Source organism: Rosa chinensis, chromosome 7, assembly GCF_002994745.2.
Source record: "Rosa chinensis cultivar Old Blush chromosome 7, RchiOBHm-V2, whole genome shotgun sequence".
NCBI lineage: Eukaryota > Viridiplantae > Streptophyta > Magnoliopsida > Rosales > Rosaceae > Rosa > Rosa chinensis.
In genome coordinates this window covers 47,385,095-47,412,234 of record NC_037094.1, presented here as the reverse complement: position 1 = coordinate 47,412,234, position 27,140 = coordinate 47,385,095, and the positions used below count along the sequence as shown (strand labels likewise).

At 39.3% G+C, this 27,140-nt stretch overlaps 1 protein-coding gene and 1 pseudogene across 1 annotated transcript; both read left to right on the top strand.

Moving 5' to 3' along the window:
* The first annotated feature begins 1,518 nt into the window (after positions 1–1,518).
* LOC121050660 lies at positions 1,519–2,229 on the top strand. Its single transcript, XM_040511471.1, has 2 exons — positions 1,519–1,735; positions 1,799–2,229. Exons 1-2 carry the CDS (start codon positions 1,519–1,521, stop codon positions 2,227–2,229), a joined length of 648 nt encoding a protein of 215 aa, XP_040367405.1.
* A 10,868-nt stretch (positions 2,230–13,097) lies between these two features.
* Positions 13,098–15,114, top strand: LOC112178030 (annotated as a pseudogene).
* The last annotated feature ends 12,026 nt before the right edge of the window (positions 15,115–27,140 follow it).

Here is a 27,140-nt window from a genome sequence, read left to right as displayed (position 1 = left end):
ACAAATAGCAAAAGTGTCTTTAAATCATTATGTAAATACCATTTGTACAAGTTAATACGAAACGAGAAAAGAAAACAAGCCATTCATCTGGAAGGCTGATCACTATGTAGACAGAAACAACTAGCATAGAGGAAACTTAGAATCAGTAAACTGGATTGTTATATGTATCATCTTTACCAAAAGGAGTGCTTCATGTTGTCATGTATTCTTTCGAAACGTTTTGTGGATTTCTGGAGGTAAGGATTTATCACGTCTATGAAGAAATTTCTGAAACAGTAAAGTAATAGTCCTGGAAATCCTCCCGGTTGGTTGTTTGACTCGTACGCGCAGTCGAACTTTTGAATTTTCAAACTTTTGGCAACTTTAGTTTGAATTGGAATAAAGTTTTAGCAACTTTAGATCATCCCCAACATCATATTGTAGAGATGAACGAAGAAGATTATGGGAAAGTTGAGATGGGGGTGAAGGAGCTTGGACTATGGTTAACTTGGACACAATGACTACCATTAGCCCCATGACTAATTTCTTCATACTTGAACAGATCCCATTTGGGACTCTACAACCATGTGTAATTTGGCTACGATTCAATCAGACCACATAGAAGACATGAGAGTTTTTAGTTTTCATATATATAGTATATACATTGTATCACCTATAGTGGCTGAAGAATTGTGAATACACATTATTCAGCTTCTGATCAAGAGATGACAAAATGCTCTATTTTACGATGTACTCTATTGTAAGTACTCACTTGAAATTTCTTTCTAACTTGGCTAATTTCAAGCGAGTAAAATGCCAAATTATCCCTTGAAATTCCTTTCTAACTTTACTCACTGCATAACAAAATGCGCTGTCTTACACTATTCTATCCTAAGCTAGTTTTTACTATACAGGTATGGCCTAGTGGTTGCTAACTTGCTACAACTTAAAAGGTTGACACTTGAAAGGAAAACTAGCTGAATTGCCCCTTAATTTCTCCCATGTTTTCCAATTCGCCTCCTAACTTTCACTCTTTTTTTTATTTTAAATTTCTGGCGATTGGCCTCCTATCGTCAATTTGAGGTCAATTTTTCTATAACTCTATTGAGGGAAAGAATCCCGTGTGATTAGGAATGGAATAATTGTAATATCCTGGATTAGGATTGTAGTTATTCTAATATCCTAGATTGATAGTCTGAGTTGTATTACCATACTGATTCCCTAGAATTGTGGATCGAGTATTAGCATAGTGTGTATAAGTTGTAGACAACTGCATTGAAGAATATATAATAGAATTACTTCCTTCACCACATTGTTTTCTTTATGGTATCAAAGCATACCGACTCTGAGGCATAATCTGAAAACAAGAAAACCAAAACCAATTCCTCAATGGCAGGAGATGACGTTTTGAAGATAGAGCAGAACAAGAATTCAACCTCTGCTTCACAGAGAAACCCCGAATCATGGGAGAACCCAAATCACCCTCTGTTTCTCCATCATTCAGATCAACCTGGAGCAGTTCTTGTGTCACAACCACTGATGGAAGATAATTACAACACATGGGTCCAGTCTATGAGCATGGCCCTAACTATCAAGAATAAGAAAGGCTTCATTGATGGGACTCTCAAGAGACCAACACACAATCCTGACGAGCAGCAACAATGGGATCGATGCAATACCCTTGTCAAGACTTGGCTACTTGGGGCAATGTCAAAGGAAATCTCAAGCAGCGTTATTCACTGCAAAGAAGCGAGAGGTATGTGGACTGAGCTTTAGGAGCGGTTCTCTCACACGAATACAGTTCAACTATTTAATATAGAGAATGCTATTCATGACTGCAAACAAGGTGCCAATTCAGTTACAGCATTTTTCACAAAACTTAAAAGTCTTTGGGATGAAAAGGATGCCCTTTGTACTTTTCCACCATGCCAATGTGAAGTGGCTGCTGAAGTCAAAACCTATCTAGAAACACAGAAGACTATGAAGTTTCTGATGGGACTTGGTGAGAGCTATGCAGCCATTCGCAGTAATGTAATTGGAATGGATCCACTTCCAAATGTAAACAAGGCTTATGCCATGGCCTTGCGTCATGAGAAACAGGCAGAGGTCTCTAATGGGAAGACAGCTGCACCACCTGAAGCGTCCGCCTTCTCTGTGACTAAGTTCCATCGTGCTCCTAATTCAACAGAAGGAGAGAAGAAATGTGAAAAGTGCAACATGACAAATCATAGCACGAAAAATTGCAGGTAACATCTCAAATGCACCTATTGTAATGGCATAGGACATACCTACGAATATTGTCGTAGGAGGAAAAATGCAATGGAAGGAGGGCAACGAGCAAGGGTCAACCATGCAGCTTCTTCAAGTGACAACAAAGAGGGAATGACAACCTTTCCCTTTTCCCAAGAGGAGTGTAATCAAATGCTTGGTCTTCTAAGCAAATTTAAGACCGTTGCTAGCAACCAAGATGAGTATCACCAAATGCTAGGAGCCTTGAACAAGCCTAACTCATCTGCAGTCAACCTTGTTGGTAATGTTCCTAATTATGAGGAACTTTCAGGTAAAAGCTTTAGTGTTTCTCATGCTAATAATGGACCAACCTGGATATTAGATAGTGGTGCAAGCGACCATATCGTTTGCCATTCTCATTTTCTTACATCACTCAAGCCTGTTCATAATCGTCTTGTAAAATTACCTGATGGAAAATCTGCTCCTGTCACTCACATTGGGACTGTTGTTTTTTCCCAACATTTCATCCTCCATAATGTTCTTTGTGTACCATTATTTTACCTGAATCTCATCTCTGTCAGCAAACTTGCATTCGATTCCTTTTATATCACCATTTTCCTTAGACAAGTTTGCTTCATACAGGACCTACGATCGGGGAAGACGATTGGGACGGGAACTGAGAGTGAAGGACTTTACTGCCTTAATCTACCACAAAAGGGAGCATGTAATATGGTGCGCAGCAAACCTCAAAATTTGTGGCACCGCAGACTAGGGCACCCCTCCAGCAAAGTATTTCCATTATTTCCTTTCCTTGCAAATAAAACTTGCGATGCAAGTACTTGTTCTGTTTGTCCTGTGGCCAAACTAACCAGACAACCTTTTCCATTAAGTGTTACATTGAGTGAATCTTGTTTTGATCTCATACATGTTGATATCTGGGGTGGCTATCATGTCCCAACATTTTCTGGTGCACAATACTTTTTAACTATTGTTGATGATCACTCCAGAAGCACATGGGTCTATCTAATGAAACACAAGTCAGATACACGCACTCTTCTTGTACACTTTGTTCATTTAGCCGAAAATCAATTTGGGAAAAGAGTGAAGGTTATTAGGAGTGACAATGGGCCTGAGTTTAAACTCACAGAATTTTACTCCTCCAAGGGCATTTTGCATTAAACTAGTTGCATCAACACGCCACAACAAAATGGTGTTGTTGAGCGCAAACATAGACACTTGCTAATTATGGCTCGAGCACTGCTCTTCCAAGCAAATTTACCTAAGCCCTTTTGGGGAGAAGCTATCCTCACTGCTGCATATTTAATTAACAGAACACCAACCCCACTTCTTCAAGGCAAATCACCTTTTGAAAAACTTTTTCACAAAGAGCCAACCTATTCACATTTACGAGTTTTTGGGTGTCGGTGTTTTGTGTCAACTCATCCTCTTCGTCCTTCCAAGTTTGATCCTAGATCCACTGAGTGTATATTCATTGGATACCCACATGGGCAAAAGGGGTACAAAGTTTACAACTTGGTCAGTAAGAAAATTCTTGTATCCAGAGACGTGATTTTCTTTGAAGATGACTTTCCTTTTCAAAACAATTCTCCACGATTTTCTCCTTCCCATCCTATCCATAATAATCCCTCACATCTCTCACCGATTTTTCCTTCTTCGGGTCCCTCACCACCGTTTGACTCTGACATTATTCCCACAAATCTTCTACCTAATCCCTCAAATCTCTCTCCACCACATTATGCGATTTTCCCTTCTTCGGGTCCCTCCCATTCCTCTCCTCCACACTCTGCGTCACATGGCCCCTCATCACCATGTGAATCTGTCACTCTCCTCCCTAATCTCTCACCTATTCCTCATCACAAATCCTCCTTTTTTGTTGACATGAATCGCACGGTCTCACCTCCTCCACAAGATCACGTCCTTGTTCCATCACCAGATAATATTCTTCAAAACCCATCTTCATTCCCACACAGTACAGAAGCTTCCCATTCCAGTACCTCACCACCACCTCCACGCCACTCTTCTCGTCCAACCAAGCCTTCCACCAAGTTGCAGGACTTCCATATTGAGGCGGCTCTTCCCTCACGTACTGTCCCGTCGTCTTCTTCGAACGAGGTCACGACTCCTTCCTCAGGTACCATTCATCCTCTCTCCACTGTCCTTGCTTATGATAAGCTTTCCCCTGTTCACAGAGCCTTCACTATCAAGCTTACTATGCAGCGAGAACCCACTTCTTTTTCACAGGCTGTTCAAGAACCAAAATGGCGAGAGGCCATGCAGAATGAGATTAAAGCCCTTACAGAAAATCAAACATGGAGTTTGGTCCCTCTCCCGGCTCACAAGAAACCTATTGGATGTAAATGGGTGTACAAAATCACATACAATCTTGATGGCACAGTTGAGAGATATAAAGCACGCCTCGCTGCTAAAGGGTTTAGTCAAGTTGAGGGTGTTGACTATAGAGAAACCTTCGCTCCAGTTGCTAAGCTAACTACAGTCCGTGTTCTGTTAAGTCTTGCAGCTCTACGAGGTTAGCATCTCCATCAATTAGATGTCAACAACGCTTTCCTGAATGGCGATCTCTATGAAGATGTCTACATGCAACTTCCACCTGGTTTCTGACGAAAGGGGGAGTCTCGTGTCTGTAAACTTCATAAGTCCTTATACGGCTTGAAGCAAGCCTCAAGACAATGGTTTTTGAAGCTCTCTACAGCCCTCAAGTCTGCCGGTTTTCAACAGTCTTGGTCAGATTATTCTCTCTTCGTCCGAAACACATCAGGTCATTTCACAGCCTTGTTAGTTTATGTGGATGATGTTATTTTGGCAGGAAGCAGTTTGAAAGCCATCATAGAGACTAAAGAGTTTCTTTCGAAGCAATTTAAACTCAAGGACATGGGGCAGCTTCGATACTTTCTTGGAATAGAGGTAGCAAGATCTAAACAAGGGATTGCCTTGTGTCAAAGAAAATATGCTCTGGAAATTCTTGAAGATACTGGATTCTTGGGGGCCAAGCCTTCACGATTCCCACTTGAACAAAATCTAGTTCTTACACAAGGAGACGGAAGCTTATTGAAGGATCTAGCATAGTACCGAAGGCTAGTAGGGAGGCTCATCTATCTCACCATTATAAGGCCTGATCTTGTGTATCCTGTTCATATCTTGAGTCAATACATGGGCACACCGAGGCAGCCCCATCTTGAGGCAGCTCATAGGGTGCTGAGATATATTAAACAAACACCAGGACAAGGCATACTCCTGCCTTCGACGGGAACATTAGAGCTTAAGGCATATTGTGATGCAGATTGGGCTCGATGTAAAGATACAAGGAGGTCCACAACCGGTTACTGTATTTTTCTTGGACAAGTGCCCATTTCATGGAAAACCAAGAAGCAAAGCACAGTGTCAAGATCAAGTGCAGAAGCAGAATATCGATCCATGGCCACCACTTGCTGTGAAGTAACGTGGCTGAGAAACATACTCAAGGATCTGAATGTTGGACATACACAACCGGCCAAGCTATTCTGTGATAACCAAGCTGCTATCCACATCGCTTCCAATCCGGTGTTCCACGAGCGTACAAAACACATTGAATAGATTGTCATGTTGTGCGTGAGAAGGTGCAAAGAGGACTGATCAAGACAATGCACATCCAAACCAAGGAGCAACCCGCTGACTTGTTTACCAAACCGTTGAGCTCAAACCAGTTTACTATGCTACTGAGCAAGTTGAGAGTGATCAACATACACTCCAACTTGAGGGGGAGTATTGAGGGAAAGAATCCCGTGTGATTAGGAATGGAATAATTGTAATATCCTGGATTAGGATTGTAGTTATTCTGATATCCTAGATTGATAGTCTGAGTTGTATTACCATACTGATTCCCTAGAATTGTGGATCGAGTATTAGCATAGTGTGTATAAGTTGTAGACAACTGCATTGAAGAATATATAATAGAATTACTTCCTTCACCACATTGTTTTCTTTAAACTCAATCCAAATTTCTTGTCAAGCTCAAGTGCTTGACTGACATGCTAGACATTTCAATGCAGTTTGGTGTTTTTCACACCTAAGAAGTTACTTGGACAAATTTCATTCTAGTCATGTGAGTTGAGTTTTATTATATTTGGATGAAATTATAGAAAAATTGATTGGGAATGGGGGGAAATCGGTAAAAATTGAGAAAATTAGAGTCTCATTTATCGAAATTGAAAAGTCCAGAGTAAATTGATAGACATATTAGAAGTCAAGGAATAATTACTCACTTAAAATTACTTTTTAACTTTATACGAGTACTTGCTTATAGGTTTAGGTTCTACATAAACTTTGTTTTTGATGAGAAGGTGTACATGCAACACTAACCACTATTTAGCTTCTATGTTGAGTAGTTCTTCAGTACGGTCACCGTGTCATGTGTGTGGTACGACAAGTCAATCAGGGGTGAGTGGGAGGCGCTTTTAAAATTTTACATAAAAATTATAGGGGCAATATGGGCCTAGAATTTTGATATGTAGTTGGCTTGTCGATACATGCATGGATTAATTTTGTTAAGCTTTGAATAAAAAGAGAGAAACCCAAGATAGAAAATATACAATACCTTCAAGAACATCCGATAAAATTAGAACGAAAGAAAATGTATACACCCACATTGACCACCCAAACTTCAACCAACACACGTACCATTGTCTTTACTATACAAAATTTTCATATTATATTGAATTTATCATATCAAAATATGAGAATATTAGGAGAGACTCTAATGAGACTCTAAAATTAGAATTCTATGACAAATATTCAAATTAGTAGTTAGATAAGTGATTTAAATTTTAGTTGAAAATATTAATAATAACATGGGTATGAGTATGAGCTTTCTAATTTGCCTAGATTCCAAACCTCATTATTTATCAAAAAGAAGTAATTGTTTAAGGATATCTCTATTTGTGTTTGGTCCAAACTCTAGGTTACTTGACCTAGTGGTAATAGGGTTCAATTAAAAGAATTTAGATATTCTCTTTCCTTGTATGATTCTAACTCTATGCATTGTAATCCTCTATATAAAGAGGCCCTATTATCAATGAGAATACACAGCAAATTTCTCTCAATTTCTGATTCCCTAAAACACGTTATCAGCACGAAGCCCTAACCCTGAAATCCTAAATTCGTAGCCTTCAAATCCCAGAAACCACCGCCCCCCACCTTGAAGATCTCAACTCCAGCAGTCTAGAACTTGCGGCCCCACCCCCAGAACCGGCCGGCAAACCATTGAACCGGCCACCTGAAGTAGCAAAAGTCCCTCTGCCAGGTTCAAAGCCTTCCTCACCACCTCCTGCAGCCATACTCGACCACCTACAGCGTCTCCACCCCAGAAACCAGGAACCGGAAATTTCACCACCGGAACCGGCCAAAATTCAACCAAACCAGCCACCGGCGTCTTCCTGACCTGAACCGGCAGAAAGAAAGAAAGAAAAAAAAAAGGAGGAGATCCTGTGTAGCCCACCTGTTGCAGCCTACAGTTGAGCCCACGTGCAGCAGGCCCCAGCGGAGCCCACGTGCATCAGCCAAGCCGCCAAACCGCTCTGCCACATCAACATTGGATCTGCCACGTCAGCGCCGACCTGCCATGTCAGCACCCCTGGTCAACCGTCAGTCAACGTCGGTCAACACTTTTCGGCCACTTTTCTGGCGACATTTTTCCGGCCATCTTTTTAAGGTAATTTTTCTAAAAGTTCCCGTTTTTGAAGTTTTTTTTTAAATTTCTTCTTCTTGTGAAGAACTATAATGCTAGACTCGTGGGAACTAAGCCTATTCCGGAGTCTAACTATAGTCGCGCCCCCAATAGAGGACGCAAGGAGCGAAACCCTAAGAGTAGGGACAATTCTGGACATTTTGGTCATATGTTCGCCCTAAAGAGGAAGGAAATCGCCAAGAGAGGCGTGCACGGAACCGTGGAGGTCAACGTGTGAAGAGAGAGAGAAGCGGAGCCTCCGACCATGGTGGTAACGCCACCAAGAGCATAGGTCGTCCAAATCGCGCCCCTATGGCGCCTCGATCAAGGGAGCCTGACCATAATGATGTTTGTTTTCGATGTGGATCAACTGAACATTAGGCCAAAACATGTACCGCACCCCAGAATGTTGCAAACACATACAAGACGTATCGTGAAGCAAGGGAAGCAAATTACATGGAACAAGAAGATCAAGATGGCGATCTAGATCTAAGGGTGGAAGACTACAAGGATCAAGACCCAGAAACTGGCGATTTTGATTAAGTCTTTTTATTTTCCAAGAGATGTAGGCGATTTCCATATTACTTTTTATTGGATTAGATTTTCTTTGATCAAAGAAACAATGATGTACTCCGTTGGCTTATGAATAAAATTTCGAGTTCTTTTCATTATGACTCAATTTTGATTCTGAGCATATTACTTTGTGACTACGATGACTGGGCCATCAATATTAATTCAAGGACATGGAATAGCCCAAGTTCCACTTGCCAAATGGCACCTTGATTACAGTTGTCACAGAAACTCTCTACGCTCTTAGGGCAAATCGTATCCTATGAATAGCCAACGAATTCCATGAGAAAATGCATGTAGAGAACGGAAATGAGTTCCTTTGCATCACCTCTAATGATTACGAACAAAGACGCATCTTACAGAAGTTTATGTGTCTCTCTAGTGGATTCTATGTCACTATTCGAGCTATTAATACAATAAAGTTATGAGAGAAGATCTCTTGGATTTAGACACATATTGGCTTTATCACGACAGGATAGATCATCCTAGTCATGATATGATGATCCGTCTACAAAAGACTTCACATGGACATCATTTCTTTCGAGCGAAACGTAGCATGAATCAAAAGTTGATTTCTAGACTAAGTGTGACTGACACAGCTGCCTAGGGCACTGCCTCCGTCCACCACCAGCCTAGGGCAGGCGCAGTCCCTATCCATGACGTCGTGGATGGCGTCCATCATGGTGATGGCACCCCAGGTGATGCTGCAATCACCAACTTGCTTCAAATAGCGTTTTAGACGCTCAGGCCTAACCACAATACTCAATGGTTGCTTCTAAGGCCTCTCGCTCGTTTTACAAAGCCCGTTCCTTAGGGAAACTAGGACTGAGACCGTCCTATGCAAAGGATATAACAATACTCATTCTGTTCTTATAAAGAATCCGTAGGGATTTTGTGGATTGATTCAACCAACTTGCGGACGCTTAAATGTTTCATGATGTTGGTTGACACGCAAACACGCTGGTCATGTGTTGTGCCATTGTCCACCTATAAATGCTACTTATGCTACACTCCTAGCACATATCATATGACAACGGGCTTCCTCCCCAGATCATCCTATTCAGTCAATTGGATTTGACTATGCTAGAGAGTTTACATCAAAAGACTTTCGATGGATATTGCAATGGGCTTGATGTTGGACATCACATTTCCCTGTACACACCCAATTGGTCTCGCGGGAACGACTACGATGGTAGTCCGAACATTGGTAATGCGCACCAATCTTCTTACATCCGCTTGGGGTGATGCAATATCTCATGCAGCTTTGCTAATTCGTCTATGAACTACCGCCACTCAATGTACCTCTGCGTTACAGCTAGTGACTGGGTACACGTATTTTGTACTTGCGCACATTTGAGTGAGCCATTTATGTGCCAATTGCGCCGCCACAGCGCTCTACGATGGGTCCTTACAGACGAATGGGCAACTACGTTGGATTTGAGACTCCAGCAATCGTCCGCCACTTAATGCCATTGCAAGGCGATCTCTTTACCGCTAGATTTGCAGGTTGTCACTTTGATGAGACAGTCTTCCCGTCGTTCGGGGGAGATAAGAACACAGATGTTCAACAGGAACGATAGGAATTGTCGTGGTCTGTCCCAACTATGTCTCATCTTGATCCCTATTAAAGTGACGAAATCACACAAATATGCTGCAAACATGCCTGCAAGGAAGGACGTCCAGGACGTAGCGCCACCCTACACGGAGGTAGGCATAGCGCCAACGCCAAAGAAAGTGGCACTCTGGCGTTACAGGCCATGGCCCCAGCTAGGATGCGTGGGAGGCCCGTGGGTTCGAATGATACTTTGGCACATTCCAATCCTTTGATCATCAAGACTCAAAATTCATCTCATAAGTATCTTTCCGGTTATGGTTATCGTTGGGGGACGCCTTAACGTCAGAACCTATTCCTGAGAATATAGAGCTCTATGAAACTTACACTAGTGTACATGAGATGTGGGATAGAAACTCCATCATAATTGATGATGTAGTTGCACATTTCATTGCGCGTGAGTTTGTAGAGTCCAATGATATCGAACCACACTCCATTGATGAATGAATGCCAACGTAGAGAGTTTTGGCATAAATGGAAAGATGCGATCCAGGTTAAGATGGATTCTCTAATGAAGAGGAAGGTTTTCGAGCTAGTGATGCCAACACCTCCTAACATAAAACCTATTGAATAATGGGTCTTCATTAGAAAGCGTGATGAGAAAAAGAAATGGCAATATCGCCTTATGGTGCAAGGCTTCTCACAAAACGCCCTGGAATCAACTACGATGAGACATATTCTCTCGTAATGGATGTCATTGCACTCCACTACCTTGTCAGTTTGGTAGTTTCCAAATAACTGAACATGTAGCTTACAAATGTGGTCACTACGTATCTCTATAGGGATCTAGATACGGAATATACATGAAGTTTCATGGCGAACTTCATTTACCCAAGTCAAGAGGTTCTAGACCATGGAGCGCGTTTACAATAAGGTTGAAACGCTCACTAAAGTGACTACTTGATTGGGAAGGGATATGCCCACGCGTTTCTATGACAAGTTTCGGATTCTATCGCGGTTCATATTGGACATGATCTTCATTAGAAGCCCTTAAAGAGTTAAGGGAAACCGCTGAACACTTGAAATCCGAGTTTGAGATGAAGAATTTTGGGAGAACACGATTATGTCTCGGTTTGGAACTTGAGCATCGTGTCGATAGATGCTTAGGCATTTTGACAAGGTCAAGCCTTCAAGCACCCCCATGATCGTCCGTAGTCTTGATCCTGAAAATGATCCTATTTGTCGAAAAGATGATGACGAAGATGTGCTAGAGGCAGAAGTGCCTTACTTAGTACAATAGGCGCATTATTGTACTTATCCCAATGCACAAGACCGGATATCTAATATGTTGTGAACTTGTTAGCAAGATATAGCTCTGTGCCAACGCGACGCCATTGGATTGGTGTAAAAGATATCTTTCGATACTTGAGATGTATGAGTGATATGGGCTTGTTTTATCCCTACAAAGAGATGATGGATTCAGACCCATCACACACCAGGTACGCCGCCAACACTAGCCTACGTCCACTATCCCCATTCCAAAACGACATGTGTTTTGGAAGGTTTTGCTGATGTTGGGTATCTCTCTGACCCACACAATGGTCATTCCCAATCCAGTCAAGTGTTCACCATGGGAAAAGACCGTGACATCTTGGAGGTCTACAAAATAGACTCTAATCACTATATCTTCGAACAATGCAGAGATCATTGCTCTTCATGAAGTGGTTCGTGAATGAATATGGATTGGATTCATAATTACGCAAGTTCGAACAATTGTGGTTTGAAGTCTACCACAGATGAGCGCTTGTTTTGAACAAATGAGGCAAGGCTACATCAAAAGCGATAACACCAAGCATAATCAGCAACAAAAGACTCTCCTCGAGATCAAAGTGAACTAGGTTCGATCTGAGGACAGTGAGGCAGACTTATTTACTAAGTCATTGCCCAAATCCACATTTGAGAAACATGTGGCAAGAATTGACTTGCGGAAATTATCTGAACTCCCATGATTGTAGTCATCAGGAGAGGCGCAGACATCAGGGGGAGATGTCTACATGTTCACCTCGAAACGTGAAGGGTGTGTTGTGCTCTTTTTCCCCTTCGACCGAGGTTATTTTTGTCCCACTGGGTTTTTGTTACTCGGCAAGGTTTTTAACAAGGCAATGAGAGAAGCACCGCGTTTGGATAACACAAGGGGGAGTGTTTAAGGATATCTCTATTTGTGTTTGGTCCAAACTCTAGGTTACTTGACCTAGTGGTAATAGGGTTCAATTAGAAGCATCTAGAGATTCTCTTTCCTTGTATGATTCTAACTCTATGCATTGTAATCCTCTATATAAAGAGGCCCCTATTATCAATGAGAATACACAGCAAATTTCTCTCAATTTCTGATTCCCTAAAACAGTAATTTGTTTGTTAAAAAAAAAAAGTAAACAGAAAAAAAAAGAAGGTCGTAGCAGACTTTGTTTACTGCGTGGCAAAATCAGATTCACTGTTGTGCACAGTGTCAAGTCAAATGAAACCCAACTGTATCATGGGATCAGATTATTAAAATTCTCATGCTCGGACTAATAAAATACAGAACTAACCAGAGGAGCTCATGAGTCAAATTTTCCAATGTTTATGAGTATCTTGGGAGTTAGTTGCATGTGTCTAATAAGCTGTTTGGTCTGCTGGAACCTATTGCAAAGAAAGTAGGATGAAATTTAACTTGAAGAGGACAAACAGCTGTGTAGACAAACACTAACATTTGCTTGACAGAGTTTGAGAACTTTGATACATTGATTACCATTTGACTGTTTGCTTTGGAAGTAATTTTATGGTATAATGATTGTGACGGTTAAAATGGGTATTGATTCCTGTGCTGTACTGATGTTTTCATCAATTGGAAGATGGGTTTAATGTTAGCTGAAAATCTAGTTTACACACTTATGATAGCATTGTGCCTTCTTGTGTAGGTTGGTCTCTAAAATTGTTCGTTTGTTGAACTTGAAATTTAGAAAATAAGGGGTTTTACATCTCTTTCAGATGGAAGTAGGCTCTCTTAACAATGAGCAAGTACAGGACCCCGACTGCAATGAGATTGCAACTGATGGAGATGGTGTTTTGACAGAATTGGATGCTGAAAATCGTGTCCCATAAGGAAAAAAGGAATTTGTGGCGCCTGCTACTGGAATGGAGTTTGAGTCGTATGAGGATGCTTATAATTATTACAATTGCTACGCTAAGGAAGTGGGGTTTCATGTTAGAGTGAAGAATTCATGGTTTAAGAGGAACAGTAAAGAGAATTATGGTGCTGTTCTTTGTTGCAGCAGTCAAGGTTTCAAAAGAATTAAAGATGTGAGCCGTTTGAGAAAGGAAACAAGAACTGGCTGTCCTGCAATGTTAAGGATGAGGTTAGTGGACTCCAAAAGGTGGAGGGTACTTGAAGTTGCGCTTGAACATAACCACTTAATAGGTACAAAGATCTACAAATCAATGAAAAAGATGGGAAGTGGAACAAAGAGGAAGTCACAGTCAAGTTCAGATGCAGAAAAGCGAACAATTAAGCTGTACTGAGCACTTGTGATAGATTCAGGGGGTAATGGACCCTCAAATTCGAATGCAACAGAAGCCAGGAATGAAATTCCCAATCAGTTGAACCTCCAAAAAGGTGACACACAAGCAATTTAAAATTACCTTTGTCGTATGCAGTTGACAAATCCGAATTTCTTTTACTTGATGGACATCAATGACGATGGGCGTTTGAGAAATGTGTTTTGGATTGATGCTAGGTCAAGGGCAGCATGCAGTTATTTTGGTGATGTTATATATATTGACAACACATACTCGGCAAATAAATTTGAGATCCCACTTGTGGCATTAATGGGGATAAATCAAATAATCACCATGGTCAAGCAGTGTTGCTTGGTTGTGCTTTGCTTGCTGGGGAGACGGCAGAGTCTTATATTTGGTTGTTCAAAGCTTGGCTTACATGTGTGTCAGGACGTTCTCCGCAAACAATTATTACTGACAGGTGCAATGTTTTGCAGAGTGCAATTGTTAAGGTGTTTTCCTAGCTGTCATCATCGTTTTGGTCTGTCCTTGATCATTAAAAAAGTTCCAGAAAAGTTGGGTGGATCGCGCAATTATGATGCAATTAGGAAGGCACTGCTTAAAGCAGTTTATGAAACTCTGAAGGTGATTGAATTTGAAGCAGAATGGGGATTCATGATTCATCATTTTGGAGTTAGCGATCATGAGTGGCTTCGATCTTTGTATGACGACCGATTTAGGTGGGCTCCAGTTTACTTGAAAGAGACCTCTTTTGCTGGAATGTAGGCTGCACGTCCAGGTGAAAACTTGAGTCCATTTTTTGACAAATTCGTACACAAGCAAACTCCTCTGAAAGAATTTCTGGATAAGTATGAATTGGCTCTACAGAAGAAGCATAAGGAAGAAGCTCTTGCAGATTGAGTCAAGAAGCTCAAGTCCCATGGTGAAAACAAGATGTTCTTTTGAGTTGCAGCTTTCAAAAGTTTACACTAGAGACATATTCAAAAAATTCCAATTTGAAGTGGAGGAGATGTATTCTTGTTTTAGCACTACACAGTTGCACATTGATGGGCCAATCGTAATATTCTTGGTCAAGGAGCGTGTTGTGGCAGATGGGAATCAGCGAGAGATAAGAGATTATGAAGTTCTGTACAACAGAACAGCAGGTGAGGTTTGTTGTATCTGCAGTTGCTTTAACTTCCACGGGTATCTATGCTGGCATGCTTTGTGTGTCCTTAATTTTAATGGAGTGGAGGAGATCCCTTCCAAGTACATTCTGTCACGATGGAAAAAGGATTACAAGCGTTTATATATTCTGGATCATGGTTCCAATAATGTTGATGTTACTGACCGTATGCAGTGGTTCAGTCAGTTGTATAGAAGTGCCTTGCAAATTGTAGAGGAAGGTGTGATCTCTCTTGACTATTACCATGTAGCATTGCAAGCATTTGAAGAGTCTTTGAAAAGGGTTCACGAGATAGAAGACAAGCATGAGCCTGAAAACTTGTAATGTTAATGTTAAGCACTACTAGAAAAACCCCCCATCACACACAGATTTGGTTCACACAGATATTCACACGGAGAAGATTTTGTGTGTAAAACACTGCAAACACACAGATATTTGTGTGTAAAACTATATTCACACAGTTTTCCGTGTGAAATGAAAACTAAAAGTGGGACCGCAAAAATTCACACGGAAATCCGTGTGAAATTCACACAGATATTCGTATAAATTGTGGTCACACACAGATATCAGTGTGAAGTCTTATTAATGTTTTAAAAATTATTTTATTTGTGTCAGACATTCACACAGATTTTTGTATGAATTAGAGTTGATACAGAAAAAAATCCGTGTGAATCTTATTTCAAACTAAAATAAAAAAACTTAACTATTTAAAATTAATAAATATGTTTATACACAACAAATTAATTCTGAAAATATTTTGTTTCACATAAATATCCGTGTGAAGGCTTTTTGATAACTCTTTGGAAATTCCAATATCCCAATTCATTACTTTCTTTCCATGAATTCTTTGTATACTACATTCTCCCTAGACACTTGAATCTGGACATAGCTATAAATTATTTCGTCTCGCTAGATGCATCTAATGCTGTATATTTTGGACTTGGAGTGGAGATCAAAACTCCATACTAAAGAACTACAAATTTTATTTAAATATTTTATATTTTATTTTATCATTTTGTCACAATTGTAGTGAAAATTGCGATAATTTTTTTAAAATATATTTTTATATTTTATCACAAAAATGAAAATAGTTAAAAACTTGTGGCCCAAAAAATGTGAAAAATCGGGGTAGGAATTTCAAATTTACAACAATTGAAGCCCATTTTGTTATCTAGGGCATCAGTACCCTTCCCCCATATAAAACCCAAGCCTCCACAAGTCGCCTCAGTACCTTCACTTTATCTTCTGCAGCTCCAAAAAAAACCACCCAAGTCGCCGAGAAGCCCAGAGCTGCAAATCTCGCTCCTCTCTCTCTCTTCTGCAGCTCCAAAAAAACCCCCCAAGTCGCCGTGATAGGAGCATTTTAATGCGACGTTTTAACTGCATTTCCCTACATTTTTCTGCGCCATTTCCTTGAAAAATCCCTGTTTGGGAAAGTTTCCATTCTTTGATTGGGAAAGTTCCTTATTGTAGAAAGTTTCCATTTCTGTAGTTTTCATTTCTCATTTCTGGCAAGTTTCCATTTTCAGTTTAGGAAAGTTTCTATTTTTCATTTTTAGTAAGTTTCTATTTTCATTTTTAGAAAATTTCTATTTTCAGTATGGTTTCTATTTTCAGGACCTCCGAGCTAAAAAGTGGAAATGAACTCACGAATGGAAAGAGGAGCTTGCGAACGTCAAGACGAGCGAATATGAGAAGAAAAGGGTCACACAATTGAGCAGAAATGAAGAAATAAGCTTTCCTAATCCAACTAGGAAACCCTGCGAAATGGAGGAAGGCTTCCCAAGCAAGTTTCCAACGCAACCATGAAAAAGAAATGGAAAAATAATGTGTCTAGACGTTGGAGGAAGAAAAGGCTTGAAGATGAAGCAACGAGGCCCAAGAACTATATGGATTTGAGATGGATTTTCGGCAAAATGGATCAAGGCCCATGAAAGCCCATGAAATTAGGGTTTGTGACGCAAGGATGAAACCCTAGAGATGCTTTGTCGTGAAAACCAAAGGGAGGAGAGAAAAGTGGCGTGAAAAATCAAGAAGAAATAAAAGATTACGCAAGAGATTTTCTAGGGTGAAGTTTATGGAAAGAAAAAGTGTACACATCAAGAAAAGGACCAAATGGCGTCTAGATTCATTCCTTGAAACCCTAAGGATATCTTGGCCGAATTACAAGAAGAAAATCAGAAAATATTCAAGGAATTTCGGCAAGAATATATTAGGGAATCATCTTGGAGTTTTGTGATTGGTTGGATGACACACTAGGGCTTATTTGGCAATTTCTCATTGGTGGAAGGCATGTGGAATTATTAATTTAATTCCTTGGGAAATAAAAAAGAAAATCACGGCTTGGAGGCCAAGTCTTGCCGTTCCTTATATATACTACACCCTAGACGTCTCAAAAGAAGACCTAACAATTCAGAAAATTCTCTCTACTCGCGAAAGCTCTCTCCATTCTCTAGTTCAACCTTTGGCGTTTTCAAGCAAGGAAGGAAGAAGCAAGACCAAGCCATGAGCATCTCCACCATTCCACCTTGAAGCCGTGCACTTTGAAGCTTGCTTTCAAGTTTCATTAGTTCATCATTCGAGTTCTTCATCACCATCTCCATTCACGGTGTAATTCAACCTTCTTTCTTGTAATCACTTTTGATTCTCCTTGTTTGATTTCATTAGAGATTGTTCTAGTTAACATTGATGTTTGAACAAGGTTTATAATCTGAAATTTTATGATTGAATAAAGGATTTCGAATTCTATGTTGTGATTCCAAAGTTCTTATGTGTGATTGTTCGATTGAATTTGCTTTATAGATATCTCTTGTATGTTAATCTTAATTGGTTCGAAACTTTTAGGGTTTATGTATGAGTGGTGCTAGATTTAAGAACATGATTCAACTTTTTGTGTTATGAACTTAAATCAAAAGTAGTAAAGGTTTTGGACAAAAATCGAATTCAATTGAAAAGGATTGCAATTAGGTGAACTTATTCATACTAAGTTGTACACTTGAGTTGATAGCCTTTCTTTGTGTTTCATGCGTTGAATATGTATGATTGACTAGCTTTCTAGGGCTTGAATGCATGTTTGATAGGATTAGTTTTTGTGCTTTCACTTAGATTAATTAGCGTTGAAAGTAAAATATGGGAAATCGTTTGCTTTCTAGTGTTTCACATGATCTACTCCTTTCACATGACTTGGATGAACAATGTAGGGTTAATTCGAATTCAATCATGAACTTGGTTTTAATCTTTGTTTCTTACATTTCATTCTTGTATTTGTGTTTTTGTTTATACTTAGTTTTAATTCTTGTTTTTAATTTTCGAAAAACCAAAAACCTAAAACCCCCTTAAATTCGTGAATAGTGTTTATGTGTGAATAGTATACTTTGTTTTTATTTTAATTGTTTAAATTGTCTTACATTGACAGGTGTACCCTCAATCCCCGGAATAGAATGATCCCTACTTGCTTATACTACTAATGATATTTCTAGGGTTAAATTATATGCTTGCTCAAAGCGTATCACGCCGAGATGCAGCTCCAAAAAATCCCCAAGTCGCCGAGAAGCCCAGAGCTGCAAATCTCGCTCCTCTCTCTCTCGGAACACCACGGTACTTCTCCCTCCCTCTTTCTCTCTCTCTCCCGAATTTCTGTTTCAAATTTATCTCTTATAATCTAATCTCTCTGTCTTTCTCTCAGATCTATCGCCGACAACAAAGCTGATATATGTTTGATTGTGGCGGATTTGGTTGGAATTTTTGTGGAATTTTGGTTTGATTTGGTGAATTTTATAGTGTTTCGTTGGTTTCAGGGAGGTTGTCATCGGAATCTGCGGAAATCGGGCTGATTTCGGGGTCTCTGAAGGGGATGGTGTTCGGAATTGCATTGATGGCCTGCTGGGGTACCAAGCGAGTCGCTAAGGTAACGGTTATGGCTGGTTGTTGTTGTTGCTTCATTGTTTCGTCGTGTTAAGATTTGAATTGCTGTGTGAAATGGTAGTGTGATTTATGGATTTAACTCGGTTTCTGTTGCTTCATTGTTTCTCAAATTCAATCTCAGCTGCTTATGGATTTAACTACGGTTTTGGTTTCTAGGTCTTTTACGATTCCTTCACGAATCGTTTGAAGGGCGTTGGTGGTCTTAATTTGGTGGTATTGAGAATTAAAAGGCCGCTTCCTTCGTGGTGGCTGTAGTGGGTGCTTGAGGGGTGAATCTGTGCTTATGGTGGAGGACTGGAGGCATTGACGTTCATCTGACAAAAAAAAAACTAAAATAAATAAATAAAAGGACAATAATTTGATGGACCAAAAAATAAATATGTAAATACGTGAATTATTTAATTAAATTTAATAAATATATTAGATTCACACAGATTATTTTGGTGATAGGACATAATTGCTGGAGTTGTAATTAAAGTGGGACCCACTAAATGCATTCACACAGATTTGTAAATCCGTGTGAAAATACATTAGCAACGCCAGCAATACGTACGGATTATTAATCCGTCCTTGCACCAGTGTGTATTGAGGTTTTCACACAGATATCCGTATGGAATGCCATGATTTCACACGGATTTTCATCCGTGTGTGATGGGGGGTTTTTCTAGTAGTGAAGGCTTTTGTAATTATTAGCTGTAGTGTCATCACTTTGCTCTTCTGTTCATGACTTGGATACACATTTACGCAAGCGTACGTATCATTGTCAAGATAGGGAAATATTATGCCCAAAGTTTATCGTACCACCGGGATTAGTGGCTAACCCACAATCCTTGGGTAATCGGAAATAAAGACACTTAGCAAACAACGAAAAGAAAAAGAAAATGAATAAAAATTTTAATCTAAGGCACCAAGCCTTAGCAATGCTCGGCTTTGATTTTCACCAAAGCCTAATCAAAACTAAGAGCCTAGTGATGAATATTTACAATGAGTTGGAGTTCAATATTTTGAGAGTTGATTTTAGATTAACAAAATGTAATGTAAAGTAAAGCAATTAATAAAAATGAAAAGAAATTAATAACAGTGTAACCAAATAAATGGGAATGTCGGGTGTTAGGGAGGTTCCTTCACCAAATCTCATGTGTCAGAAGCTAATCTAATGTAGATACATATTTCCTATTTTGGAGGTAGTCGTATCCAAGGTGGTTCAAGGCTCAAGGACTGAAATTCCCTTTATTCCTACTACGGTTCAAGGGTCGTAGGAACTCACTTGGCATGAATTAGAGCCGGTTCAAGGGTCACTAATTCACATCAAGAGGCGTAGAAATCGAGGAATTAGACTACTAAGCGACTCGCCCACGCAATCACGCAACGGGTGTAAATCACCATGCTTATAACCCCTCGAATACGAAATTGAAGGTTTCTAGCTTAGGAATTAGAGGGGGTCAAGCCTCTAACTCCATCCTAGATATGCTCAAAATACACACCCTAGAGTTGACTAGGCTCCTAGATATGCATTTTAACCCAACAAAAATAGATATAAGCATCCATCATATGAAAATTGCATCATTACATTAAAATAAACATCTTTTACACAAGATTTGGACTAGGGCACACAACCCTAGCCCCCAACAACAAATCTACTCACTACCCATCATTAAATAAACATCAATATACATAATTTAAAGAGGAACAAAGTGAAGAGAAGTAGAAGTAACAAGAACAAGCCACAAATTACTATAAAGCAATTATGGCTAGCCTTGATTTATGGCTCTCCACTTTTACCCAAATTTAATGGTGATGAATTTCTTGATACTTGGGCTTCCCCTTTGAAATTTGTGGAATTGATGAGAAGATGAAATCTTAGTGAGGTAGATCTTGGTGAGGTGGGAAAATCTTGGTGAGGAGGAAAGAAAATCTAAGTGATGTGAGAATGGATTTTGGTGAGGAGAGATCTTGAGGAGGAAGAAATTTGATGAGCAGTTTGGGCTGCTGCCTCTGGTTTGGTGCGGCTGCTGTAGGATGATGAGGAGGGAATGGGATTTTGGGCGTGAGATGGGGTATTATATGTGTGGTCGTCTGGTGTGTGAGAGAAAAGAAGGAAAATTGGAATTAAATCAATTAATGGGTCTGGTGGTGTGTGTGGACGCAGAGGAAGAGTGAAGTGAATAGGTGCCACGTGGCACCACAAGAATTGAGGAGAGAAGGGAGAGGAGCAGCCGTGCATTGCATGTGCAATCATGATGTCAGCATGATGTCATATACACATATAAATATATATCTTCTTTTTTTTTTTTTCTTTTTCTTCTCTCCAATTTTTTTCTTCCTTCTTCTTTTCCGTCTTCTTTCTTCTCTCATCGCCATGTACTTCCACACATACTCTTGGAGGCAATTGAATTTCGCTCCCTTGATGGCATTGACCATAGTTGACCCGCATTGACTATTTCGTCATTTTGTCGGAAACTCCAATTTGCTCCAATCTCGCACTATTTTCTCTCGTTTCCTCAATTTCACTTATTTTCTACAAAATAAATAAAAATAGATTAATTACATATTAATTGACATGAGGATTGACTTAATTCTAGTGCTTTAGATATAATTATACTCATATAAATGCGTATAATCAGTTCACATCCCTTGTTAAGGTTACTTTAGTCTGTTTTTCCTGCACAATGTCAATATCATACATACGAATTGACGTCTTCTGCCAAAACAAATTTAATGAAAAACACTACTGGAAATGATATTAGGCCTGACATAAATTTGTCAAACGAAGTTTTTAGTTGCTTGGAAGCTAAGCTCACCATTGCGCAACAACTTTTGATCTAATCAATCACTTCAATCGCTCAACAACATTCAACATCATTCAAATTGCTTTCGGCCTCGTTTGGGATTACTTCATTTTAAAAAAAGGAGAAATGCTCATACACCCCAAATCTACCAATATACTTCTCATACACTCCACCAACTTATTTTTATTCTGAAAGACACAAACCTTTTCTCTTTTTCTTCTCACCTACCCATCTTATCAACTTTTATACCATTAGTACCCCTCCTTCCTCTCTCTCTCTCTCTCTCTCTCTCCCATCTTTGCATGTTTATGAATAGTTTTTTTTTAATTTTTTTTGTTTATGAATAGTTTTTTTTTAATTTTTTTTTTTATACTTTTGATGAAACGTGGTGGGCTCATCTTGAATTTATTTGTTTAAATTATATACAGCTAGAACTTCATCCTCTCTTCAAAGGTAAACCGTTAATTTTCACTATCCATAATAGCACATTTAGATTGTATCTTGTCCAGACTAGATTTGGTAGCAAATTGTCAAAGATTTAGTAAAAAATTAGCAGAAGAACAAGAAAAATTGAGAAAAGCAAAAGACTACTGAGATAGATTCAGTAGAAGAACTCCATACTACTGGGATAGAATATTCCTGGTACAGAAGCATATTTATTGTTTTAGGAAAAGAGGATTCGAGAGAGATTGTTGAGAAAATTGTGTATTCATTATTGAGAATAGGAGTCCTACATATAGGGTTACAAAGTACATGTTCTAATAATACAAGGAAAACTATTCCGAATAAGACTTGGAATTCTAGAACATTCTCTCCTATTACAATCATGGAACTACTCCTAGAGACAACCAATGAGGATTTTGGTTGAGCCATGAAGTCACAATTGACTTAAGAAGTATGATTAGGAGGCAAAAGAGCTGTGGTGGAGGCAAAAGAGTTGTGGTGGCTTTCAAAGCCACCTTTGGGCCGCAGGGGGATGGCGGCCCCGGCCATGGATGGTTGGTTTTGGGGGCAAACAGCTCTGTCAGGCGCAGGGGCTCTTTCGGGGTCCAAAATCCCAATTTTTACTGTTTTTTGTTCTGAAAAATGGATGTCCGTGTGAAGTCTTTAAGATACGGATCATCATATCACGACCTGGATGTCCCAAACGGTCATGCCAAAGCCTATATGTGTCGGAATCCCATAAATCATCTCTCATAACATGATTGAATTCAATTATTCGAATAGTGGTTGCATACAACCCACTAGATCGACACATAAGTTTCTCTAAGACTCTTTTATGTCCGTAGTCATTAGAGGTGATGCAAAGGAACTCTTGTCCATTTTCACAATGTGTTTCCACATGAAAACCATTGGCTCTTATAACTTTAAAGCTCAATAGGGTTCTTCCTGCCCTAGGAGCATAAAGAGCTTCAGTGACATTTAGAGTTGTGCCATTTGGCAACATAAATTGGGCTGGTCTTCTACCATGAATCAATTGAGATGATCTAGCCATCGTAGTCACAGAAGATTGAGTAGGCACTATCCATAGGAATAATTGCTTATTTCGAAGGATGGCATGTGTAGTTGCACTATCCAAGGGGCATTCTAGCTCTCCGAGAAACATACTGAAAAATAATAAAGTTCAAAATTAAAATATGTCCAAGACATTGAATAAAATAAATCGATACTTTATTAATAATAGCCAATGATTACATCAAAGTTTCGTGACCATTATCTAATCCAAAATAAAAATCAAACCGTAGACAAATTGTAGTCACTCAATCCATTTGGTAATTCCAATTTGGTTGTGACAAGTAAGGTAAGGCGAGATTTTGGTGGAGCATTGCTCACTTTTAAAACCGTTCTCTTAGTTCAAATCTTTCCTAGACATCACAACTACTCTTGAGTACGCTAGTGAGAAAGGGTTAATACAATAAGTCATTTTATTGATTTAAGGCATAATTGCCATTACATAATTCTTGGAAAAATAAAGGACTATACTAATCAAAATCTGCAGCATCCTTGTGCAATTCCTTGTCAGATTTGAAGTTCGCTATGGTGAGATTGACGTTGGTATTATCACCATCTTCTTCTTCTTCTTCATCAGCAAAATGTGCCTCTTGATCTCTAGCTTCTCTATAAGCTTTATAATGTGCAGCCAATTTGTTGCTTACATTGCATTGTTTGAACCAATGTTCAATAGATCCACATCTATGGCATGCATCATTGCGATTTCCTCCCATGAATTGAGATGCATCTTCTGCATGAGGACGAGATTGACGTCCTTGTTGGACTATGGCCGGCGGCCTTGTGTCCTCCTCTCCCATGTTGGCCCTTGTTGCCACGTGTTCCCACTCCATTTTGACTGTTTTCTTCCTCTATAGGGCGTTTATACGGACCCATATGTTCGTTTTGTCCCTTATTTTTAGGGTTCCACTCCTTGTGCCTTCCCTTGGGTGCATGATTATAATTTGCCTCTTGAACGCTCTTAGTTCCGATAGGCCTTGAATTATAATTATTCACGAGGATATTATCTTGTTTTTCAGCTACAGACATGAAATTAATTAGCTAATGAAACCTCATGATCCGTCTAGCATTATACTCACCTCTATATTGATTGGATACCAAAATTGCTGAGACGGGGAAGGTGGAGAGAGTTTTCTCAATTAGCTCTTGCTCTATGACGTGCTATCCACAGAACCCAACATGGTTTTGAGGCGTAAAGCTTCTCAATTATATTCAGCTACAGACTTGAAGTCAGCGAATCATAGATTGCTCCATTGAACTTTCAAGTCGGGGAGGAGGGAGTCCTTGACATTGCCAAAAAGCTCTTCTAGCGCAACCCATAATTATCTAGCATCTTTGATTGCCATGTACTCCAATCAGAGTGATTTATCCATGTGGCGTCTCATCAAGATGAGAGCAGTGCCATTATTTGTAGCCATACTCTCAAAAATAAGCGCAGGGTTTGGTGCTTGAATTACGGGTAGGATCCCTTTTGAAGTGAGATGGTTCTCAACATTCGTGACCCAACTATGATATTCTGATCTAGTTGAGTCAAGTATAGGAAAGTCAAGCTTCGGCTTCGACATCCTGAAATCAAGAAGAAGAAGAATATTAGTTTTGGAGTTAATGCTTCCACGACAACTAATAAATAATCAGATTTCCGTGCTATGCTACCAAGAAATCAATTTCCAAGAAATTTTGGATTAGACCGAAACAATGATGTTTATATGGTCATAAATCGATGCTTATGGATGCTCTTAGTCCGAAGTCTTACAAACGCTCTTAGTTCGTTAATAGCGTGAATCCCCACGATTCCGCTTTTCAAGAATCTAACCCACGTTATAAGAAAGGTGGGATGTAGAAGAATGGAGGTTGCAAGTCCCCGAAGAAAAAGAAGGAGAAAATTAAATTTCAAAAGCGGTAACTTTAATTTAAAACTTACTTGGTTAATCGAAGCTTGAAACCTTGAAAACTTGATCTTGGAGTTGATGTAGCTTCGGTGGAAAAAAAAAAAAAAAAAACCCTTGAATGGCTTGGTGATGCTTGTGCACTAATGGGATGAGGTCGAAAGTATGGCCGGTTGGCAGGCCGAGAAGGCTGTAGATGCAGCTATGACGCGGACGATGTAGGGGCAGCAGAGTGTACGGGCAGTAGGGGCTGCGGTGATGCTATAGGAGCAGCGATGCAGGGCTATAGGACGCTTGGGTGCGCTTAGGGTAAGCTACAGGAGATGACTCGACTAGCTCGGGCTAGGAGCTGCGTCAGATTTTGGTGAGAAGAGTTTTCAGGTTTTTTGGTTTTTGTTTTGTGGTTAGAACTCGTGCTGATAACGTGTTTTAGGAAAAGATGATTCGAGAGAGATTGTTGAGAAAATTGTGTATTCATTATTGAGAATAAGAGCCCTATATATAGGGATTACAAAGTACATGTTCTAATGATACAAAGAAAACTATTCCGAATAGGACTAGGAATTCTAGAACATTCTCTCCTATTACAATCATGGAACTACTCCTAGTTTGATTAGGCACACAAAACTGATTTTCCTTCAACATTTATAAAATTGAGAAAAATATTGAAGAATTAAAATTTATCTGTAAAATTAAGGAACAAAAACCTCTTGATTATTTGAGCATTGGTTAGATTCGCATATCACGGGTATCAGAGCTTGCTAAAAAAGCTTAAAAGGGGAATCCCTAATGGGGACAATGTCTGAATTAATATTAGAGAAGTTGAATTCTCTACTAAAATCTTCTAATGAGAAACATCAGAACCTAATACAAGAAGTATCTAGATGTCATGATCATCTAGAAAAAATAACAGATATAATCGCCCAATTAGAAAAATTGGAGCACAAAATAGATTATATCAAAGAACTTCCTAAAAGGGAAAAAGAACAGCTAACAAGTGTTGGCAGAAAAATCAGTGAACAGCAAGAAATGCTTGATTCTCTGAAAAATATACTGAAGAATAAGAAAAAGTCTCCAGTAAAATCAAAGAAAGCTAATGGATTCAAACCATTAGAAAAACCAGAGAAGAATCTCACTCCAAGCATGATTTTTCTAGAACCTTCTACTAGTCTAACTAGTATCAGGTATGAAAAACCAAAACACTTGGTAGGAAGAGATGTCAAGATGATGAGCATACAGAATATACTATGAACTAATGAGTAACACAATAGAACCTAAGACAAGGATATCTAATATCCCAAGTCTTACTACTGGATTCCTCACCAGTCAGAAGAACCATTCACAACAAATTCACAAGGTTACTTGGAATGAAGTAACTTTTCCTATTGAATGGAAATTATCTAGTCCAAAGAAACCACCAGAAAGTGCTAAAGCAACAACCTATGAAAGCAGAAAGACTGGAGATATCATTCTAAAATTTGACGATCACAGAAAAAGTGACGTATGTCCTGAAAATGTCAGGATAAACAAAAATCTTCTCAGAAGAAGCTACAACACTAGAGAAGCTAGTGTTAGTGGTACCAAATTCACTGTTGAAGAACCAACAGATCCCATTACTGAAGAAGAATTAGAAGCTGATCTAAATAGACTTGTAAAAATGCTTAGAGCAAAAAAGCTCTATGAACTCTATGATGAAGTAGAATCTTGTGAAAATACTAAATGATTAAAACAACTAATCGAAGAAATGAAAAAATTCAAAACAAGAAAGGTAAGAAAAACCCTTCTCGATCAAGATATAAAAATGGAAGACGGAGAAAGCTCCAATTCCAAAACTTTCATCATTAGAGAAAAGGGAAAACTGAAACTGCCTGTGCAGAAAGCTTCTATAGGTAGAAAAGAAGAAAGAAACTCCCGAAGATTTGTCCCAGAGGACAATATGCCCAGCCAATCACAAATTATGGTATATGGCTAAATCTAGATAAAGTTCTAGATAAAAGAAAAGCTATTGACCAATGGATAGATAGCCTGATGATGGCATCTGCTCTTACCCTTGGAAAATTTGAAGCACCAGATCTTCAGTTGTATTATGAAACTACTCTCACTGGAGTAGGCCAAAAAATACTATTTGACATTTAAGGAGACTGCCAGATATGAAGAGACTGGCTAGAAGAAACAAAAAATTTAAAATCTCCGTATGATTTTTAAAGAGACTGCCAGAGGAAGAGACTGGCTAGAAGAAATA